General features: G+C 32.9%; 1 protein-coding gene across 1 annotated transcript in view; it reads right to left on the reverse strand.

The window, feature by feature from the left end:
- LOC118188345 (uncharacterized) overlaps positions 1-20,747 on the reverse strand; it is a 101,698-nt gene that overhangs the window by 18,908 nt on the left and 62,043 nt on the right. Inside the window, exons 5-6 of the mRNA XM_085821468.1 lie at positions 14,420-14,521; positions 8,885-8,998 (exon numbers count right to left, since the gene is read on the reverse strand). Coding sequence (XP_085677594.1) covers positions 8,885-8,998; positions 14,420-14,521 — 216 coding nt within the window. The remainder of the gene's footprint in view (positions 1-8,884; positions 8,999-14,419; positions 14,522-20,747) is intronic.

A 20,747-nucleotide genomic window follows, 5' to 3' on the forward strand; every position in this document is an offset into this window, starting at 1 on the left:
CCGAACTACTAGCATTCAGCAGCATACATATTTTGAAATATCTGAAGTTATCCTTAATATAAATGAAACATCAAACACGTGATACTTATGTCATTCAAAACTTTATTCACGACCTTTTTTTAATCCCAACATCATCTATTAAACTTCTGTCTGAGATTGTATAATGTATGAATACTAAAATTTTCATTACAAATACTCCTCTTCTCAAACTCTTCCGCATATATCAAAATAAAAGTATATTATTTTGAGTTGATACTTGCATTCTGTAGTTGCCATCAATAAAATATAAACATACAGGAGTCAATTTTCACTAGTTGCGTTTCATATTCAGCAAAAATTAAAATCTGGCAGTGACAAATTTTTTAACTACATATGAAAAATGCTGCCTTTAAGATTTCATTATAAAATATTTTGTAGAAGATTTCAAATAAATATCAGTGCATGTGATCAATGCACACAGTCATGTATGTAAAATAAAATATATCAATAAATTTTAGTTATAATTATGTTTATTTATATGTGGGAGTTTAAAAATTAAAATATACACTTACTTTTAATTAATTCCACATACATAATATTAAGTAAGAAAAGTATTCTTTTTTCACAAATGTCTTTACTCGGCCATTTCTTTTGCAAATATTGTTCGAAGACACAATGCTAGTTACAAAAATGTTTGAAATGAAGCAAAGATTCCCAGTTTGGCATTCTTAAAGAAATCAGTTTTGTAATTCTTCCAAACGTTACTTTTTTGTATTCTTCCGGTCCCTATATATAGGAAAATGTTATGCGCATTATTTGATTTCAAAATCTACGATTTTGGATATCATATTCAGTTTGCACTGAGGAGCTGGTCAGTAAGTAAATTGGAAAAAGTCTAGATTGATTTTTCTCACTTAAATGCCACTCAATGATACTGTTTCGTGATTAAATTATTAATTTTTAATTTTATTGCATTTGGTATCCCGAAAGAATTTTTACATAAATAATTCATAAGTATAAAAATACGTAATTATACTCTCATGAAGTATTATTATTTTGGAATCATAATCTGGTAATCGTAAAAAAAATTAATTAGTGTACCTGTATTTTTTAAGGATTTATTCAATTTTATTAACCAGTTATGTTATGTTGATTATCTTTACAGTCTTTCCACATTCCTGCTAGAATGCTAATTTCAAGTTCGCGTGCATTCAAATGAGGTAGAAAGAGATAGTATTTAAAGGAAGGTTTCGGACTGTGGAATTAGAGCGTATTCTACCTGCCAAAAGCAACGTTACCAGTTTAATTTATTAACAATCTGTGGCGTTGAGTTATTCTAGCCATCAGGTTTGACAAGCCGATATTAGGTCCGAGCCAACTCAGACGCATTCTAACTCTTTAGTCTAGTTAGAAAAATTACGATTTACTTAGTCAAATTAAATTGTTTGCTTTTGAGTTGCCCGCCTAGATGATATACGAGTAGTGTTTAGTGACCGAAACGCCGTCGCATGGACCTCCGACCTAATGTTCTACACCAAATCAGAGTTATGTCCATACGACGGAAAAGAATCTACCATCCACCGCCGGCGGCATTCACTGAATCAATGATACTAATATTACAATGCTAAATTGACAATGTCATCTATACAATAATTGTTACATAATAATAATCCGTATGAAAAATAAATATACAATTAATTAATCATTACATTGTCATGGATAGGATCTATGTTGTGGAGAGTGGAACTTATATATTAATCAGTTTTTAAACGTAAATGTCTTCTTCAATATGTCATAACTCCATGTTCTTATCAGTTACACACCTAACGATGTGTGTCCGTATTATTGTTGCAGTTATCCACAGAGTAGGCCAGTCACATCAGTTCAGGCTGTTGATAGTTCCATAGCCCAAAGTATATGATGCTGTGTACACTATTCTATGTTCATATAAACTGGATTCTAAGTTAACTTTTGATAAATTCGAAGTACACTTTTGTAAAGTTCATTGTTCACGTAAATACTACTTGTCCACTTCGAAACATCATAACTTCATGTCCTTAACAGTTTGCACACCTCATTATGTAAGTCCATAGCAATTTGCACACTGTGTCGCAGTTATCCACAAAGCAATCACGAAATTGCAGAAAGTTCATTGTAATATGTACACTACATTTTTATTATCCACAGAAGCAAATGTTTTGTAAATAATAACTTGGCTTCCAGATGATAAAAAAAACAGATGTGTACACCACATGACTTCCTTGTACGGAATATTCAATTATACGCATTTTTTCTTGCATTTAATTTAAACTTATTGGACAGAATTAAATCTACTTCATCGACAGCGCATAAACCACAATAGAATAAATGCACTCTTTTTTAAATTTCACTCTATTTGTTTACCATAGCGACACTCTGGCGACAGGATCACTTAATATTTCGTTCATATTATAACTCAGAATGCACAAAATTTATATCATTTGAAGAATTATCTTATCGTTGCCACATGTTCTATTCAAATACTATAATAAAGCTAGAACGATGTATAAAATAAATTAAGCAAACAAAACAAAAAAGAAACAGTTTTTCACAGACGATTGAGTATTTCTCATTCAATTAATTCAGTTCTCACTTCGCGACAAGGCAAAAATACATAAAAACTCAAAATATCTGTATTAAAAATTACGAAGTAAATCTTTTAAACACTTATTTCCTCAAAAAAATTCCAGAAAGGAATAAGCATGGTTTAATTCGTAATAATAAATGAAGGCGTTAGCTTTGTTGTTGCGAAGCTTAGTCCCTCTATATTGGCAGCAAATTTACTATTCTGCTGTTTCAAATGTAAACAAATATGTCCGCCATGTTATTTAAAACTTAACCGCACTTAAACAGCTTTTAAATTGTTGGTAATTCTACAAATATTGCAGGCATAAAAACTTTAACCGGAAGATAAGAACAACATAATTCAATCCTTTTTAAAGCAAAAAACGTACAATTTACAAACATACAAGAGTAAAGAAACTGAGATTAGTGTGCCGAGTAACAGAGTGGATATATATATAAATATATTTATATACGTTTGGCGCGGCCGATTGCAACCAAAATACGAGGTGCACATCTACATGTTATAGCAGTCCTATATAGAAAATTTCAACTTTCTGAGGCTACTCGTTTTTGAGTTATGTGAGATACGTACGTACATACGTTCTTACAAACGCCACGAAAAATTCTCTTCAGAATTCATTTTAAAGAATTTTTATAATTTTTTGGAGGGATTGAGTGTTTTATTCTGTCCTCACGTACAGATGTCACGCAATAACATCGTTAAATTGCATTCGATAGCGGTCAAAATGGATATTTTCGTTGAAAAATGCTGCCTGAAACTTTTCGCGATTACAATACTTCCTTTTTATTTCGTACAAGGAAGTAAAAAAGAAGGAAATAAAACTAATTCTTAATTTTTTTCAATACAATTCTAAATTGTGCAAAACTACAGATTTGTTACACAATTCCAGTTTATGCAAATTGACTGGTATTCCAACAATATAAAACACATATTCTAAAAAATGCTATTATTTATTCCTTTACATGTATCTAATTATTTATAAAAAGGCTACAATAATACACAATTTCTTCGAAGGTGTTAAAACGTCTAATGGAAAACAGGAACTAATTTCCAAAGTTCAGTGACCTTGACTGCCGTAGCGATGGATCTGGATTCGAATCCCGGAGAAGGCTTAGCTGTAATTGATTGTATTTTCATAGGAGGTAATGGTGATCACCTATTAGGTACTTCCATAATGAAATGATCACACCTTCCAGCACTCGCGTATGTGGAAAATTTACGACAAATTCAGTTTTTAATGCGCATTTTTCGCATATCAGCTGAGACGTCTGAAGGTCATTTCTATTCCTACTTTCTACACTTCACCACATCATGGAATGTGCCAACAGGAAGTTATTTGACTTTTTTTTTAACTGGGCTTGCCGTGTATTATTTTAATTTGAATACATTTGGCTCTGTAAATTTTATATCGGTTTCATGGTAATAAAATATGTGCAACCAGCTGATTTTGCTCGGATTCTTCAAGAATTATCTGATGAAGAAAAGGAAGACAAGGAAACCTTTGGATGGGAAAAACAATAGCGATATCCATTCCTTATTTTCTTTCATTTCTATTCTTTAGAAATAAATAAAAACATTATAGTTTAAAGTGCGTTTTCGTAACCAGTAAGAAGTAAATTTCCTTGCAGAACTAAGTAATGCTAAACTTACTTTAGCATTACTTAGTTCCTACCAAGGTGTTTTCCTTTTTTATTGCCTATACTCATCTTTGATGAATATTAAAATTAGCTTCGATTTTAAAATATAATTATTAAATAATAAATTTAAAATGTTCTATAATAAAATACATCATTGCATTTCCATCTGACTAACACAAGAACTTAAAATTAATTTACTTATTTTTGAATGTGATATCATTTGCATTTTGAAATAATAAGATTAATATTTTATTTCTTAACACATTTATTATGAATATTCACTCATTTCTGTCGTTTCTCGTGCCAAAATCGATAAAATAACGGATGCCGTAAAAATACGACGCGCGCGTGCTCATGTAAAATTGCCAAGCGCTCGTGCTGGAAGGTTAATAAAGCGCCCGGCCATTATTAGAAATATTCTTTACTTTTCATTCACGCCATAAATGCTGGCTGGTTTTGTAAGCACAGGTTGTGGCTTGTGTTAATTTATGTGATTAATAAAAGGATCTTTTACACCATTTCCTATGTCTCTGTTATAATTTCCAAGACATAGCGATAATTCGCTTAGAGTCTGTATTTTACTATATGTTTTTTAAGAAAGTGAGACTCTATAATTTCTCATTTTTAATGAATGCAAATAATATTCCGTGTTGGCTGTTAGCCAATACAAAAGCCTGCCAGTGTTTTCTAAAATTTAAATTCTGTAAGATTTTATGCATAAGATCTCCGTTTTGTAAAAATTTAAATTGATAACCTTTTCCTAATAATCAGCTTAGAAATGCTAGTCACTTAATCTCTTAATATCAGATATTTTTTTCAAAACTAATATTTTACTTTTAGTAATGTGCACATGTAAACATTTCTCTCTTTAATTTGTTTACGGCCCGTAAATAGGATGCCCAAATTTAATATAAAATATCTCGGTTAAGATTTGTCGCACGGCTGTCAAATATTTCGTGTTTCAGGTTTTTATAACGACTACAAATTTTCTTAACTATAAGTATAGGGATCGGAGAAAAGTATGAAGAGTTAAATTTCGTATTTTATACAAAATTATATTTTGAAATTTAAACATACTGAAACAGGAATGTTTGTGTTATTTAAAATAATTTATGTTAGTGGAGTTATATGTCTACGACCGAACGGTTGCGAAAATAAACGCCGAATAAAGACTTTTATGGACACGGTTTATATATTTCAAGCTGGCTGCAGTTTATCAAGTAAAGCAAAGCAATTTCTGTTCATTACGGTAAGAATGCGATAAAAGAGAAATTATTAAGACTTATTATGGTTAAGGGTAAGACTTTTCAAAAGTATAAAAACTTAACTACTATTTTCTGCGTCGGTATTAAGGGAAGAAAGTTTGCATTGAGATGCAGTCAGAGTATTTTGGCAAATAGAGTGTTTACTAAAACTTTAATCATAGGTCTATATAACCCAACTGATTTACGTATCATACTGCCAGAAAAACTGATCATAATGCAACAAATGTGAATCGAATGTGAAGAAAATGCGTATAAAAGGGTTTATGGCTCCTTTTGGTATAACAGTACAGAACTAAATAAAAGTATATGGAGCAATGATCTTCAAAATAGGGGTCGCGATCCAATTTGCAATTATTTGATATTATTATTATGAGAGAAATTATTTGGGTTGCAGAAATGCTGCATAACAGGGGTCCAGACATTTTACAAAATGTGTATTCCTGAGAATTTCGGATAGCCAGCGTACCTAAAACTGATACAAACACGTGCACTTGAGGCATCCACAGATGGCGGCATACACAGACTTTCCAGCAACTACGCAGAAAATGTCTTATCGGATAGCTAATCCATTTCAAAGACTGTCATTGTCTAGAATGGTTATCAGGACTTGTATGTCTCTTGATATGCTTTGGGAATATGACGTGTCCTGAATGGGACGTTATGTTCAAATATGTGTGGAATGGACGACACAAGCAGGAAGCCCTTTATTTTATTTACCCTTATTTTCCACGATATTACAGGTGCTCCCGCACTTCTGGATACAGAGACTAACCACTTGTGGTCTGAACATAAAAAAAAATACGAAACTACTAACTAATATTTTAAATAAGAGCTGAATTTGAATACTTTACACAAATGACTTTTATTTAAATTATTACGTACGTAGTACGCAAACTTCTTAAAACTGCAATACGTTTTAAATATCGTGAGGACTAAACCTCAGGCCTTAAAGGCAGACAGTAGCTGATTGAAAACTCATGCGGAATGCAGTGGCAAAGAGGCTCACTTTCTCTCCATCTAACTCCGTTCTTGGTGAAAAGCCATAACTTAAATACTTATGTAAGTACAAATTTGCATAAACAAATTAACGCTTTTAATTCTTGCCGGAAGTGGAAAATAAGAGAGGACAGTATAGTTTTAAAACAAAATAAACGTTAGTAAAATTTAAGCTCCTTACACATGGTAACATAGTTTTCACACGACAGCAGCTACTGTTGCATTTGGAATAAAAACAAAATTCTAGGTTTATAAAGATCAAACCTTATTTGTACATGTTATCGAATGTTGTATTGTTACAGGAGAGAAATTTTAATTTTAGAAAGACGCACAAAGCCTCTCCGCAAACATTAACCATATTCAAATTGATTATTCATTCTGATTCTGAAGTGCATTACTCAGATAAACAATTAAAATACACAACATTAATATTTCCAAGTAATCCCTTTACTAGTTGATCAGAATTATCATTTCACTTCCAAATAATTCATATTAATCGTCTTTGCTATAAATGCAATATTTGATCGATATTAAGTACCTGGACGAAATACTAAGAAATATGCAATTGCATTATTATAACGAGCGAAATTACCACCCCATTACCGTTCGAACGCTCCATTATAAATCGATCATCATTATTATTAATATTCGCTCATTTAGCATCTACATACAGTTAAACAGATACCGGATGAATAGCATCAATAATGCATAAGCTTCAAAATTATAACTAGAAGAATTTATTATTTGAAGGAACTATTGAACTAGTCATTTAAAGGAACAGTTTTCAAGGATTTCAACGATGTTGGCCGAAATGAATACATTTGTGAATGCAATTTTATGTTTTTAAAGTTATGATGTATTTCTCCCTCCCTTCTGCATGCCTTCGTGATGTAAAGGTAGCACATTTAGCGCATATTTGAGAGGTTCAGGTTCCAGTCCCGGAGAGGGCAATGCTCATTTTTCAAGTCTCTTGCTTCAAAAAATAATCTAATGACTCTACAATGGCACCGAAATTAAAAAAAAAAAAAAAAAAAGAGTGTTGGGTGAGGATTCATCACGACCAGGATTTAGCAATTAGAGGTGCCCTAATCCCCAGTCGTCCCTTAAAAGGGGAAGTACGTATGGTATTATCTCCCTCCTTTCTGTATGCCTTCGTGCTGTAACGGTAGCACACTCGGCGCCTATTCGAGAGGTCCAGGTTTCCAGGTTCAAGTACAGGCGAAGGCAATGTACACTTTTCATGTCATCTCTTTTAAAACAACGTGATGATTCTACAAGGTTAATAGTTATAAATGGTAATCGGAACATACATTTGAGGAAAAGCGCGGGTATTTCGCTTTACATATACATCCGCACAAGTAATATTTTCAAAGAGTGCACTTCATATATAGCACTTATATGTGTACTACTTTCATATGTTTGGCTTTTTAAGGGACTGATGATTTTCTCCCACAGCGCTACGTATTTTTGGTCGGACTGTACCCTATATGATTCCCCGTGGGTCAACTGGGGGCAACTCCAGGCACTCTGGCTAGAACCTGTACCTAGACAGACTTGACTTCTGGGGTAAATAATCAGTCTTTACAGTGACTAGAACCATTGTTTATTCGGTGGTAGATTCAGGATCGGCAGATACTGTTTCGTCTATCCTTGGTTGTGGGGGCGCTACATGTTTATATATAGAAGGTTGTTCTGAGATACGTTCAGTCATTTCAATCAGTGACTGGTGTTGCATATGGTGGTGGCGTGTAGATACGTAAACATTGTTCCCATTTATCATATTTCCTTTTTGAACAACAGCAACAAAAAATGAGAAGCACGTTTTAAAAGGAATTACATATCATAATGTGCGCAATCTTCAGCCTTTCTTCATCATATTTGCATCTTTTTATATTGTTATCGTTATGAGATTGATAAAAGAGAGATAAGCGACGATATGTTAGTTTCACAGGGAGAAAAAGCAGTAAAATGTGATGCTTTCAAGAAAGTTATGATTGCCTAAAGGAATTCAGTTTGCTTTCTCTTGATTCGCTAAAGCGTTTCTATAAGTTATTTGGGTCACATCGTCATGCAAAAATCATATGACATAAATTTATATGAAAATGATGCAATTCAGGAATTTATCATAAGCAGTTACTAGTTTAGGACAGAAAGGAGAAGTACCCAAATCAAAAGAGAGAGTTAGGTGACTACTGTAAATTAAAATTTTGCTTTATATATTTTTTATCTTACATATATATCAATAAAATACAGTAGCTGAAAATAATCTTATAATTAAGTTTAATGAATTAATAATGCAAAAAAATTATTAAAAATATAATATTTTCTTAAACTGGTTAAATCATTTTCTTGAAGCAAAATATTCCATATTTCCTACTAACCTAAGAGTATTCTTTGGCAGTTTCCATTCAGATCTCTAAAACCTGTATGGCATGCACACATCTTTCGTCCATATCTGTCGAAAGAGCAATTTCCACCGCGTCCACAACTGCATTCTGTGAATAGTATACGAATAGGTAAAAGTGGAATGATTATTAATGTTTATAGAAAGAAAAAAAGGTATAACAAAATTTTATGTATCGTATTATTTAAGCGGACACGTTAAATCTAACGCACAGGTTATGATAATGAACTGTTTAAGTGATATTAGAAAAATATTGTTTCATGAACTGAAATTTGGAAAACAAAACAATCTGTAATCACGTCCTTTAGGAAATTCTGCATTTAAATCTTTTAGGAAAGATTTTTTAAATAAATTAAAATTTCTTTAAATGCATTTTCGAATGCTTTTGCTAAAGCTATAACTTTTATTTCAAATGCTTAACTGTTTATTTGGAGATGACATAGCTTATTTTCGATACCAAGAATACTAAAGGTGGTATATCTGCTCAAGAAATACATAGTGTTTTCATCAATATCCTCACTTGTTAAAATGATATTCACTGAATTTAAGAAGAATAGCCAATCACTGGCTGATTTTTATTAGTTTATGTTCATTCAGTACTGCAATTATAATATTATAAGAATCTAAATAAATTTAAATATTGTTATTTAATTTAAATCTATAAGATATTTTGTACAAATTAAGGTGAATATAAGGAAGAAATAATAATAGTAGCATCCTAAATTAAAGATTTTCTGCAGATTTTCTACAGAAAGCCATTCTTAAATCAAGATTGTAATTAATCTGATAAAACGTCTAAGTGAATTAAATTTTCAACCTGATATGTATTTAACCCCCCCTTCCAATGGTAAATATGTTATTTGTACTAACTCAAAACGACGTCAATCTTTTATGGCTTATGACAAATGTATAACTTTTAAACTTTTCGGTTTAAGTTACAGAAAACAGTTCTTAAATTGAGAACGTCGTTAAATAGGGTTCGATTACTTAAACAGACTTTAACCTGCTAGATTTATTGGTTATGGAAATTAGAAAATGTCTAGATTTAATAACTTTTAGAATGGAAATGTGAATTTTATCCTGGCATGTGTACTAGTATGTAAGCTGCACATCTCCAGCTTAAAGACACAAGAGATAATGAAGCCATAGGCAAACCACATCTTTGAAAATGCAAAGGGTGGTTCTGTAGAAGAAATTTATATATACATATATTGTAACTGAAACTTCGGTAAAAAATAAAGTGCTAATTCAGCTATTTGTATTTCAGTGAAGTAAATGAGTTATGCCAAAATGTAGATGCAAAATACATACAGTTTGAAGAAAATTAAAGACAAGCTATTATAACTAATATTTACATAATTTCAGACATCAGAAGCAGCATATTAAATCAGTTTCAGAATGGTTCTTAAAACGACTGACTATATTGAAGCTCTTAGCAGAAGGCATGTGGGGTAGTTCCCGCTCCACTCTCAGTATTACTTACCAAAACTTTACATCGCCTCTTTTAACGCACTATTTGGAACCATTTATAATAGTCGCAAATTCTTTACTTATAAACTAGGAAGTCTACAGGACCAAGCGTTAAGGCTTATTATTGGGGCAGTAAAATTCACGTCTATTGATACAATGTTGTTTTGGACAAATAAAATAATTAAAAATATTATTCAAGAAAGAGTTTCAATACTTTACAAAAAACATATTAGACTTGAAGGTACTTTTTAAAGGAATTATCAACTTGAAAATAGAAACATCAAGACCCACAATTGCCATGGAACTGATGGGTTACAGGAAAAGTTAAGTTTAACTCAGTTCATATCAAAAAAAGGATACTTCGCCGGATGTACTAAAATGTATCGCTTTAGAGACTTTTGAGATTAAATGTCTTAAAAATGAGTGACTGTGTGTTTATACAGATGAATAACAGCTTTATGAGAATGTTGGAGCCAGTGTTTTCTTGAAAGTTATTTTCCTTCTATACACCAGTTGGAAAGTATGGTACTGCCTCAGTAGATTATGAAGTAGAGGCGATCCATATCGCACTAAATTAGTTAACTTGCCATCTGAGTAGAATTAAAAATGCAGTATTACTGTCAGATTCACAGACTACTATTCAGTCCATCAGTTTCCTTTTGGATCCACTATCATGAGAGAGCTTCGAGTGTCAGAAATTCTGATTTCATTGAGATCTTGGCATAAACGTAGTGTTTTGCAGTGGACCCTTGGCTATTGTAATTTACATAGCAACGATCAGGCGGATTTTCTTTGCCTAAAAGGGCGCGATGCTGATGCACTGTATAAAACGGTAAACTTCTTTCCTTAATTCTAAACTATCTATGAAACAATTTATGAGTCAATATACCAGGATGCCTTCTGTGCAAACTTAATAACAAACCTGTAAAACCAACTATGGAAACAAAATCTGTTTTATATGTGCTTCATGAACCAAGACGGTAGGCAGTGGATGCTTTACGACTATTTACTAGGCATGATTGCAGGCTGCTCGTTTTTTTTTTTTTTTTTTTTTTTTTTTTTTTTTTCTGTGTCGTATTAGTGTTCTGACTGATGCTGCCTGTTCCATGTACTACGAAAAAAAAAAAAAAAAAAAAAAAAAAAGTCTATGTTCCAACATCACCTGCGTTTCTGCCCGAGCTCTCTATAGATATACTGATGCTTCTAGACATTGAGAGGCTAAAAGTCTCTTGGGGCAATAACCTCCGGTTTATATCTAAAACTTTCTGATGTTGTTTTCACTACTTGTGTTTATTCTTGCTTTTTTTTTTCTTACCACATGTTTTACTCTGTTTCTACTGCTTTCATTAATTGTCATTCCTGCGCACTCATTGAAGTAATTAAATAACAACATAAAAAAGCCTGAAAGCTTTCAGATTTTACATTACGACAAAAGAAGCGTTTTTTAATGTTTCGTGTAATACATTTATTTGTTAAATATCATGTTCTTCGCACTTAAACAATAAAATTCAGTACAACAGCAGTATTTCAAAATAATTTTAAAATGAGCATATCTTTAGAATTTCCGAAACAAAGTTTCGCGCGCTAGAGATGAAAATGTTTTTAGTCCAAAGGGATTTGAATCCAGAAGGACTATTAGTTTCGTTTTGGCATTTTGCGTCGGACTCATAAATGTCGGTTTATTTTTCAAACTGTTGCCACAAAATGTTAGAGTCCTGCATTATATTTGAAGAAATTAAATAATGAAAAATCTGCATAAATGTATGTATATTTCTCGTATTGTGATAAAACAACGGTACATAGAGTCATCGAATTTTGAATAACGTAATCCTCCAACGAATATGAGCATGTGGAAGACCAAATTTGAAATTTGAAATTTGTTTTATGATCGATTTCCTATTTTTTAAAACTTTGACGAATTTTTGATTAACAAACTCAAGGATTTCAAAGCGAGCAATGGCAACGTTGTGCAGAAAAAACATTTTTATCTCCAGCGCGTGAGTCTCTGTATCGGAAATTCTAAAGATATGCTCGTTTTAAAACTATTTTGCGATATTGCTGTTGCACTGGATCTTATGGTTTAAGTGCGAGGAACATGATATTTAATAAAGAAAGCTAACACACAAAATGTTAAAAAAACGCCCCTTTGGACGTAATTTAAAATCTGAAACATTTCAGATTTTGTTTTTTTATTATTTTTTTAAAATTTCGTATAGTGTTGCCATTGCTTGTTTTGAAATCGTTGACTTTGTTTATCAAAAATTCGTTAAAAGTCTTACAAAATATGAAATATATAGTAAAATAAACTCCAAATTCGGGCTTACAGATGCCCATATTAGGATGGAAATGTACGCTATTCAAAATTTGATGGCTCTAAGCACCATTGTTTTATTACAATGCAAAAAACATACATACATTTATGCAAATTCTTCATTATTTAATTTATTTAAATATAATACAGGGCTCTAATATTTGGTGGCAACAATTTGAAAAGTGAATCGACATTTAAAATTTTCAACGCAAAATGCCAAAACGAAATTAATAGCCCTTTGGGATAAAAAGTAACAAAAATAAAACAGAATAAAAGCATAAATTCAGCCAGTTTCATAATATTAGATTTCTGAACTCTACCTTAGTCTTAGAATTTTCATTTGCATAATATTACTAACTATGCATATTCCATTAAGTTCTCTAAATGCCTTACTACACATGCACTTTTTTGTTCCATTCCTATCAAACAAACACATTGCATAATGTCCAGAGTCGCATACAGTAAAATGAGGATAAAAATATAAAATTGAAATAGTTGTTTACACGACAGGAAAAATAAAGGAGACATGTAATACGTGATCTTAGGAAAATTTGTTTTATTAATTAAAACATATTATTTCACTATATTGTTAAGTAAATATATTATTAAAAGATGGCATACCTTTGCACTAGCTATGTTATATGAGGCAAGAAAAATCTTTCATTATTCGCAATAATATCCCAAAGTTTCCAAAGGTTGCAATTGGGGATTAAAATATGATTTAATAATTTTTATAACGTGCAAGTAATGTATACAGTGGGCATGAACCAATATCATTCTACACAAGCACGTTAAATGTAGCATTAAAAATTATTTAATAGGAGTGCATTGCTCAAACTGTTGTGAAGTTATATCGATTTTATTTGAAATTCATGGCAATGATCTTTTGCCTCGTGGACTGGTCCGTTGCAAGGACGGTAAGTGTATAGTAGCGTAATGTAAAGTAATGTTCCAAAACTTATTAAAAGATTCCAATAAAGACGTCGATTGCGCGTGAAGAAGTCCTTTTCAGGAATGCTTTAGCCTGCTTAAAACTAATGCTTGACAAAATATATTATATATCTTATTTCACAATATTTTAAATGTTTACAGAATAATTTGAGAATGGTTTTAAAGCAAATCCAGTTTTTCTAGGTAGCTTTCAACCACTGAAAAAAGAACTGCTGCTTAAACCATAGCAAGAATTTGATTCACACCCTTAAACGTGGAAAGGGAAAGCTTCTGAGACTTTTTATCTATAACCTTGTGGAATTAATGGATATTCATTTGTATACTTTTTAATGGACTGAGTATTTTCTCCCATAACTGTATGTATTTGTGGGCAGACTGTAATCTAAACGAGTTAATGCTTTACTAGATAATAATAATGGCACTTGATTTTATCGATAAAAGACGTAAAGTAAGCTAAAATTTATTTATTTGCTAAAAACTGAGAGACATTTTCTATTGGTTCAAAATCTACAAGAAAAAAATGGCTTTTTCGCTTAATTTTGATTTGACCTGTGTAGTAAAATGCAAAATTTACCTCGTTTTCATTTCAACGACTCTCGTTACCATAACACATTACAAGTTACGGAATTAGTTTATTCTTTATCAAGCATTATTGCAAAATTCACCATACGCGTTTTCCGACATTACTTTAACACTTTTTTAAAGAGCTTTTAATGTTAAAACCGTTTCTTTTTTCCTATTATACTTTTATACTTTTTTATACTTTTATCCTATTATTACCTTCGCACCCTCCACTAAATTGTGCAAAACCTTCATTGCAGGAACACTCCTTTTCTCCGAAAACGTCTAAAGCGCATGTTCCATTATTTCCACAATCACATTCTGTAAAAAGAAGCGAAATAGATAAACAATAATACCAGTAGTACAGAAACTTTAATGAGGTATAAAATATTGTCGTAAACAATATCATCATGTTTCAACATTTGGTACAAAATATTGTCATAAACTGCTATAAAGAATGAATAAAAAAGATCTCATGTTCATAAATCGAGTTAACGCTTATTCGTGTTTAATTAAATATTTGACAGTAAAAAAACTGTAAAAACCATTTCAAAATTACTCTTTTTGGCCTTTAAAAAGAGTTATGTATAGTAATTTGGGAACGCTTTTAAACACAATGTAGAGCAATTGTTTTTTTTTTTTTTTTTTTTTTTCCAGCTGTATACATGAAAAATGAGCGAAATGCCTTCGCCGAGACTCGAACCTAGAACCTCTTGAATACGTTACACCACGAAGGCGTGCAGAAAGGGTAGAGAAAGTACATTATAACTTTTAAGCACAGTATTTCTAAAATAAATTCACAACAGTTTCGGTTTGAGTATTTGTTTCGGTTTGAGTAGAAACTTTCACTATGCCGATGTTCCGGCTTGATTAGAAACAAACTTTCTCTGCCTCGGAATGGCAACAGTGAGAACTTGACTTTTGATTTGTTATGACACAGCTCTAACGCTGCTCATGAGATGTAACACAAGATTCGATTCTAGATTAGATTAATTTTAGTATTTAATTAATCCTTTTAAATCTAGATTGAGTATTTGATTATAGAATTATAACCGAACCACCGCTTGCAGAAATTTAGATGTGGCATTTAGATACGTCGTTAGATTCATAGTTAGATGCGTAGGCAGCGCCATTCGGTGATTCGATTAGTGTACATTAGTGCGTATATAAACATTTTTGGTGCGACGTGCCGGGAAGCCGGCTAATATTCGAAAATATGGATTCGTAAGTATGGATTAGCACGGTGTGAAGTATGCGAATACTGCAAATAGGTAGGATACGGTTTTTTATTTTAAAGTAATTATGGAACATCCTGTCGCTAAGCTTAAATCGAAACGCAAAGTATTAAGGACCAAGGTACTAAAGAAAAGCGAGATAGAATTAAGCAAAGATGACGTTAGCATAAATGTAATAAAATAAACTTTAGACATATTAAATGAAAAACAAAACTCTGAAGGATTTAAACACTCAAATAGAAAGGAATTTGAAGGTCGCAGAGGATAAATTTGAACTTGAACTTTCATCCGCTCTAGAATATGAAGAAAAAATACAAGTGTTGCAATTTAGAGCAAGGAAAAAATCGAGGAATTACACAAACTGGAAAATTCGGATAAGGAAAGTATGAACATTCCTAATGAAACCGCTATAGATTCCAAACTTAAAAATAATAAAATTATTCGCCTTCCAAAATTGACTATCGCTAAATTTTTTGGTGATTCTAGCAATTGGCAGGAATTTTGGAGTCAATTCGAGGCAGCTATCCATAACAATGACTCATTATCGAAAGTAAATAAGTTCAGTTACTTAAAGTCGTTACTAGGTGGGGTAGCTTATAATGCCGTTTCCAGACTTTCGCTTACAAATGAGAACTACGATTCAGCTATAAGAATTGTTAACTAACAGGTTTGGGAGAAAAGATTTGGTAACAAATGCTCACATGAATAAACTGTTAAATGTTTCCTCTGTTAGAAATGTAAGGAGTATAGAAAATCTTAGGAATTTATATGATCAGTGTGAAACTCAAATTATATGCTTAAAGTCAATGAACGTGGTAACAGAAACTTACGGTAGTTTACGTTACCCAATATTGTTAAAATTAATTCCATCAGAGATTACATTAGAATACAGTCGCAGTAGAAACAGAGACCAAAGATGGAACGTTAACGAAATGATGGAATTTATTCGTAAAGAAATAGTATTTGTGGTGTATTTAATTATGGCAAAGCACACTAGGGCTATCTGCCTAAGAGGAGGGATGCCTTTCGTGGAGGACTTTCTAAGGGAAACTGGCTCGTATACACGTTACACATGGGGAAAACCACGAAAACACCCATGCAGCCAGCCCGTTCGCGGGATTCGAACCTCGGACCGAACTACCCGTAAAGAAATAGAAATCCACGAAAGTGGAATCGCGCTACGCAGTTAAATGACAGTAGAGACAAAAACAAAACACCGAGCGGGAATGATTCATAACTTGAGACATAAATCAAGCGATCGTCTTCACTCCGCTCACGATAATGTAAACAACACATGCAATAAACAGTTTGAAAAAATTCGCCGAAAAAGTATGAATATATTGCTTCAGTAATGCATATATTGTGACGAACTACACGATTCGGAACGGGGTGAAATTAAAACCGTGGAGGAGAAAGAAATATTTTGAAAGATCAAGCTCGATATTTCTTGCGTCTTAAACTCAGCATAAAATTAGGCAGTGTAAGGAAAGAAAAATGTACGAAATATGTAATAAAAACACAATAGGTCTATTTGTTTCCAACTCGAAACCAAATCGGAGAAAAACAAGGTCGTGTCGACAATTCCATCCAGTAAAGATGATGTTCAGATTAGTCAATTGAAAACCGAAGCTTTCCGCAGTGCATTGCTACAAACGTGCACTGTGATGATACGTCCATTTCCTGATAAGGATAATTTAGAATCAGTTCGTATTATATTAGACAATGAATCGATGAGAAGTTTTATAATTCGGGACATTTCAGAAAAGTGTAAATTACCTGTTATTCGAAAGGAGACTTTGTCCATATTTGCCTTTGGGGTTAACCAGGCAAGAGAACAAACTTACAATGTTGTGAAAGTCAAACTCGAAAACAGAAGTGAACCATCCCTAAATATAGAAATTGAAGCTTTAGAAACTAACCAAATATGTGCAACTAATTTACCTTTCCCTGATATCCCAGTTTCCAAAATTAACAAAAAATTAATAGGATTACAGTTAGCTGATTCTTGTGAATTCAGTGACAAAAATACTTCTGTTTTGATTGGAGTAGATTACTATCATGAAGTAAAAACTGGTAGACTTAAACCTTTTAAAAATAAACTTATAGCTTCCGAAACAAAATATTTGGATAGTGTCTTCAAGGCCGGACTGATTCTAACGGCGAATTGTTAAACATGGACATTATTGTTGACGACTAATTGGTCTCAACACAGTTAAAGCAGTTTTGGAAATTAGAAACATTGAGAATTGAACAAGGGAAGGAAATTAGTAAAATAGATAATGACATTTTAGAGAATTTTAACAGAACTATCAAATTTACAGAAAAACGATACGAGGTTAAACTCCTTTGGAATGAAAATTCGTCAGAATTAAAAAAGAATTACGTAAATGCAGAGGTTCGCTTTAATAAGCTGGTTAAAAGGTTGAGAAATGCTCCACTGCTTCATCAGCAGTATTATTCAGTTATAGAACAACATTTAAAAATGGGCATAGTCGAGGAAATTGATCCAAGTTCTGAAGAAACAAGAAGAATTTATTATATGGCTCACCAGTCACTTATTCGACCTGAGAAACCCGTGAGAGTTGTATTTGATGCATCCAGCCATTCGAAAAACGAATATTCTTTAAACGATTGTCTCTATTCCGGTCCTAATTTAAATTCAGCATTGTTAGAAATATTAATACAATTTCGTACACATAGCATAGCATTCATTGTCGACACTGAACAAGCCTTTCTCCAGATTTCTCTGTCACCTGAAGACAGGGATGCTGTAAGATTTTTGTGGGCAAATAACCTTACAGATGAGGATGGGAAACCTAACACGAAAATACTTAGGATGACTCGCGTTTTGTTTGGAGCTACATCCAGCCCATGTTTACTTGCCGCTACTATCAAACATTACATAGATACTAAATAAACAAATCAGAAAGCAGTTAAACTATTGAACGAATGTTTATACGTAGACGATTTAATAGGTGGGAATGAACACGAAAACGAAGCCAAACTCATATAGGAAGATATTAGATATAACATTGAAGGCTGCTGGTTTCAACACACGAAAATGGAAAACAAATTGTGAGAATCTACAGGAAGTTTTTGACGAATACGAAAATGGTGAAATCCAAAAAGTTGTGGAATAGAAGGTGTTGGGATATAAATGGAATTACAAGGAAGACCTTCTGAAGATAGAATCACAAAATCTAACTAATCAAGCTCAATGGGAAACAAAGCTGATGACAAAAAGAGAAGTTCTTAAAACCACTGGAAAGCTTTACAATCCCAATGGATTTATAAGTCCATTCACTATTAGGGCAAAAATACTAATGCAGGAAATTTGGTAACTTGGGGTAGATTGGGATGATCCGTTACCACTGGACCTTGAAATTAGAATGGAAAAATGGACTAATGAACTGTCAGCGATTCAGGATGCAAACATTCTGCGACATTACTTCTGAAAGACTAACAAGTCTGAATTGAGAGATATTCAAATGCACTGCTTTACCGACGCAAGTCAGAAGGCATATGGAACTGTGATATACCTGTGATACGTCACGACGGACAGTGAAATTGGAAGTAGTTTTGTCATTTACAAACCCAGAGTAGCTCCACTGAAGGAGCTGTCCCTCCCAAGATTAGAGCTGATGGGGGCGCTCATCAGAGCAAGATTAGCCTCAAATGTGAAAGAGCAGTTAGAGAAAAGACTCCACATGAACGTATATTTTTGGTCAGACTTTTCTGTGACGTTACATTGGATAAAGGGCGATTTAAGTAAATGGAATCCATTCATTCAACATCGAGTAATGAAAATACGAGAGAAAATATCACCTGAGTCCTGGAATTATTGCCCTGGAGATGAAAATCCGGCTGATATGCTGACCAGAGGAACGAAGACAAATTGCACGAAAGGAATAACGTTGTCTGAACTACGAAATAGTGACATGTGGTGGCATGGATCTAAGTGGCTATTACAGAGCATCGATTCGTGGCCTAAACTTGCAGAATCAGTAAGAGATTTCAAAGATAATAAAGAGCTTGAAGGTCGAAGAGGAGCTGTAGTGAACTCAAGAGCTACAGGTGAAAATTCCCTTGAGAACGAATTCATTAAAAGGTATTCGTCATTTAGCAAATTGATTAGAACTACTGCGCGGTGTTTAAGGTTTGAGAACAACTGCAGAACCAGTCCACCATTAAGAAAAGAAAGATTTTTGAGTGCTTCTGAATTACAGAATGCAACATAGGTGCTAGTCAAATGTGTACAACATTCTGAATTTCAACCTGAAATTAAGTGTTTTCAGTCGAAACGATCAGTTCCAAGTAATAGTAAGGTTTTATCCTTAAATTTTCCTAGTAAGGTTTTATCCTTAAATGTATTTCTTGATGAAGATGAACTTTTAGGAGTTGGTGGGAGACTACGTTACTCCAATCTTTCAGAAGACCAGAAACATCAACTTCTTTTACCAAAAAGACATCATTTCACTGGATTACTCGTAGATTATTATCACAAAAAATCTCTTCATTCGGGCGTTAAAACAACAATTTCTCTTATTAGACTATTATACTGGATACCTTTCGGACAAGATAGAGTTAGACGCGTTATAAATAAATGCATGACTTGCTTTCGGACAAGGAACCAAACCATAAACCAAATGATAGGAGACTTACCTAGAAATAGAGTTGTAATAACTAGACCATTCGAAAGAATAGGACTGTAATTTGCAGGTCCAGTTATCACCAAGCCTAATTTGAAAAGATCTGGGGTTACTTTAAAATCATACATCGCGATATTTATTTGCTGTAGTACACAGGCTATTCATTTAGAAGTAGTATCTTATTTGTCTACTGAAGCATTTCTAGCATGTCTTAGAAGGTTTATTGCCAGACGATCCAAACTATCCATTGTTTGGAGTGATAACGCTACGAACTTCAAGGGAACGAAGAATGTTCTTGATAAAATCTTAGAATTTGTAGATCGGATCCCATTCAACGCTTTACTTCCAAAGAAGGTATGAAAAGGAGATTTATTCCTCCTTCTTCCCCGTATTTTGGAGGATTATGGGAGGCTAATATAAAATAAATGAAGAGAATTTCGACAACGGTCACGAAAAGGACAATTTTAAACTTTGAAGAGCTGTATGCATTAATTACACAAATAGAAGCTTGCTTGAACTCTTGACCTCTATCACCTGTTTCGGCTGATCCAACAGATCTTCAGCCTTTGACTCCAGGTCATTTCCTAATAGGAACTCCACTTTTGTCGATACCAGAACCGAATGATTCTGTAGATTCTTTGTCCTTGTCTTTTAGATGGACCT

The sequence above is a fragment of the Stegodyphus dumicola genome, chromosome 1 (assembly GCF_044657685.1).
Source record: "Stegodyphus dumicola isolate Sdum_Otavi_A_Nest chromosome 1, ASM4465768v1".
Taxonomy (NCBI): domain Eukaryota; kingdom Metazoa; phylum Arthropoda; class Arachnida; order Araneae; family Eresidae; genus Stegodyphus; species Stegodyphus dumicola.